The 852-nt window shown below is 70.1% G+C and overlaps 1 protein-coding gene across 1 annotated transcript; it reads right to left on the bottom strand.

Annotated features, from left to right (window-relative positions):
• Positions 1 to 384: 384 nt before the first annotated feature.
• On the bottom strand, positions 385 to 852 carry MRGPRF (MAS related GPR family member F; the record flags this gene model as incomplete). Its single annotated transcript, XM_008069312.1, has 1 exon — positions 385 to 852. A coding segment is annotated over one exon (468 nt), but the record flags the coding sequence as incomplete, so codon positions are not given.

The following is an 852-nucleotide window of genomic DNA, read 5'->3' as shown; positions in this document are numbered from 1 at the left end:
ATGAGGTTACTGGCTCGGTGGGAGGCGGTGCCAGCTGCTTCATGTTCAAGGACGGTTGATCCAAGAGGCGGAGGTGGGCGGAGCTGGGTGGCCACTTCCTCCCCTTTACTGACCAGCCTGGGTGAGAGGGGTGGCGCCCCCGCTTGGGTCATCCAAGGAGCGGAACGCCCAGGGGAGCCGGGCGAGGGTCACGGGGTCTGTCCGCAGGAGGCTGCTCTGCGCCTCGGCCACCCCTGGAGCCTCCAGCCCAGAGAGGAGGAGGAGGCACGAGGGCCTGGACACAGACCTTTCTCCTCCCTTGTGGGCACGGAGGAAGCCGCCGGTTCCGGCCGAGACGAGGGTCCTGGGGCCACTCCCTGCCCCCGCGCCCCAGGCGCCGGCCCCTCAGGAGGCGTTCCCAGGGGGGCACTGCATCTCCATGGTGACCGTGTTGGGCGGGCCTTCGCGCCCGGCCTCCCCCGGCTCGGCGCCGTCGCGCAGGGCCCGCTGGAAGACCACCCTGAGCGGCTCCCACAGCCGCTGCGACTTGTCCCTGCCGGCCAGGAAGTAGATGACCGGCTTGGCGCTGGCGTTGATGCAGAGACACAGGTCGGTGACGTACTCGGGGAAGGGCGCCGGGATCTGGAAGACCCAGAAGAGGAACCAGTCGATGCCCAGGTAGATGGAGGACACCAGGAAGACGGCCACCATGGCCAGGACCACGTGGTCGAGCTTGGCCGAGCGCTGGCGCCGCCGCGCCCGGCACTCCACGTGCAGGACGAGCACCAGGCAGGGCAGCACCATGAGCGGGCAGAAGAGGAGGAAGAGCAGGACGCCCAGGAGGGCGTCCGCGTGCCGGCAGGGGCCGCCCGA

The sequence above is a fragment of the Carlito syrichta genome, unplaced genomic scaffold (assembly GCF_000164805.1).
Source record: "Carlito syrichta isolate Samal-C Ts95f unplaced genomic scaffold, Tarsius_syrichta-2.0.1 Scaffold311913, whole genome shotgun sequence".
Lineage (NCBI taxonomy): Eukaryota > Metazoa > Chordata > Mammalia > Primates > Tarsiidae > Carlito > Carlito syrichta.
The sequence above is the reverse complement of the archived record's forward strand: the minus strand, read 5'-3'. Positions and strand labels throughout refer to the sequence as shown.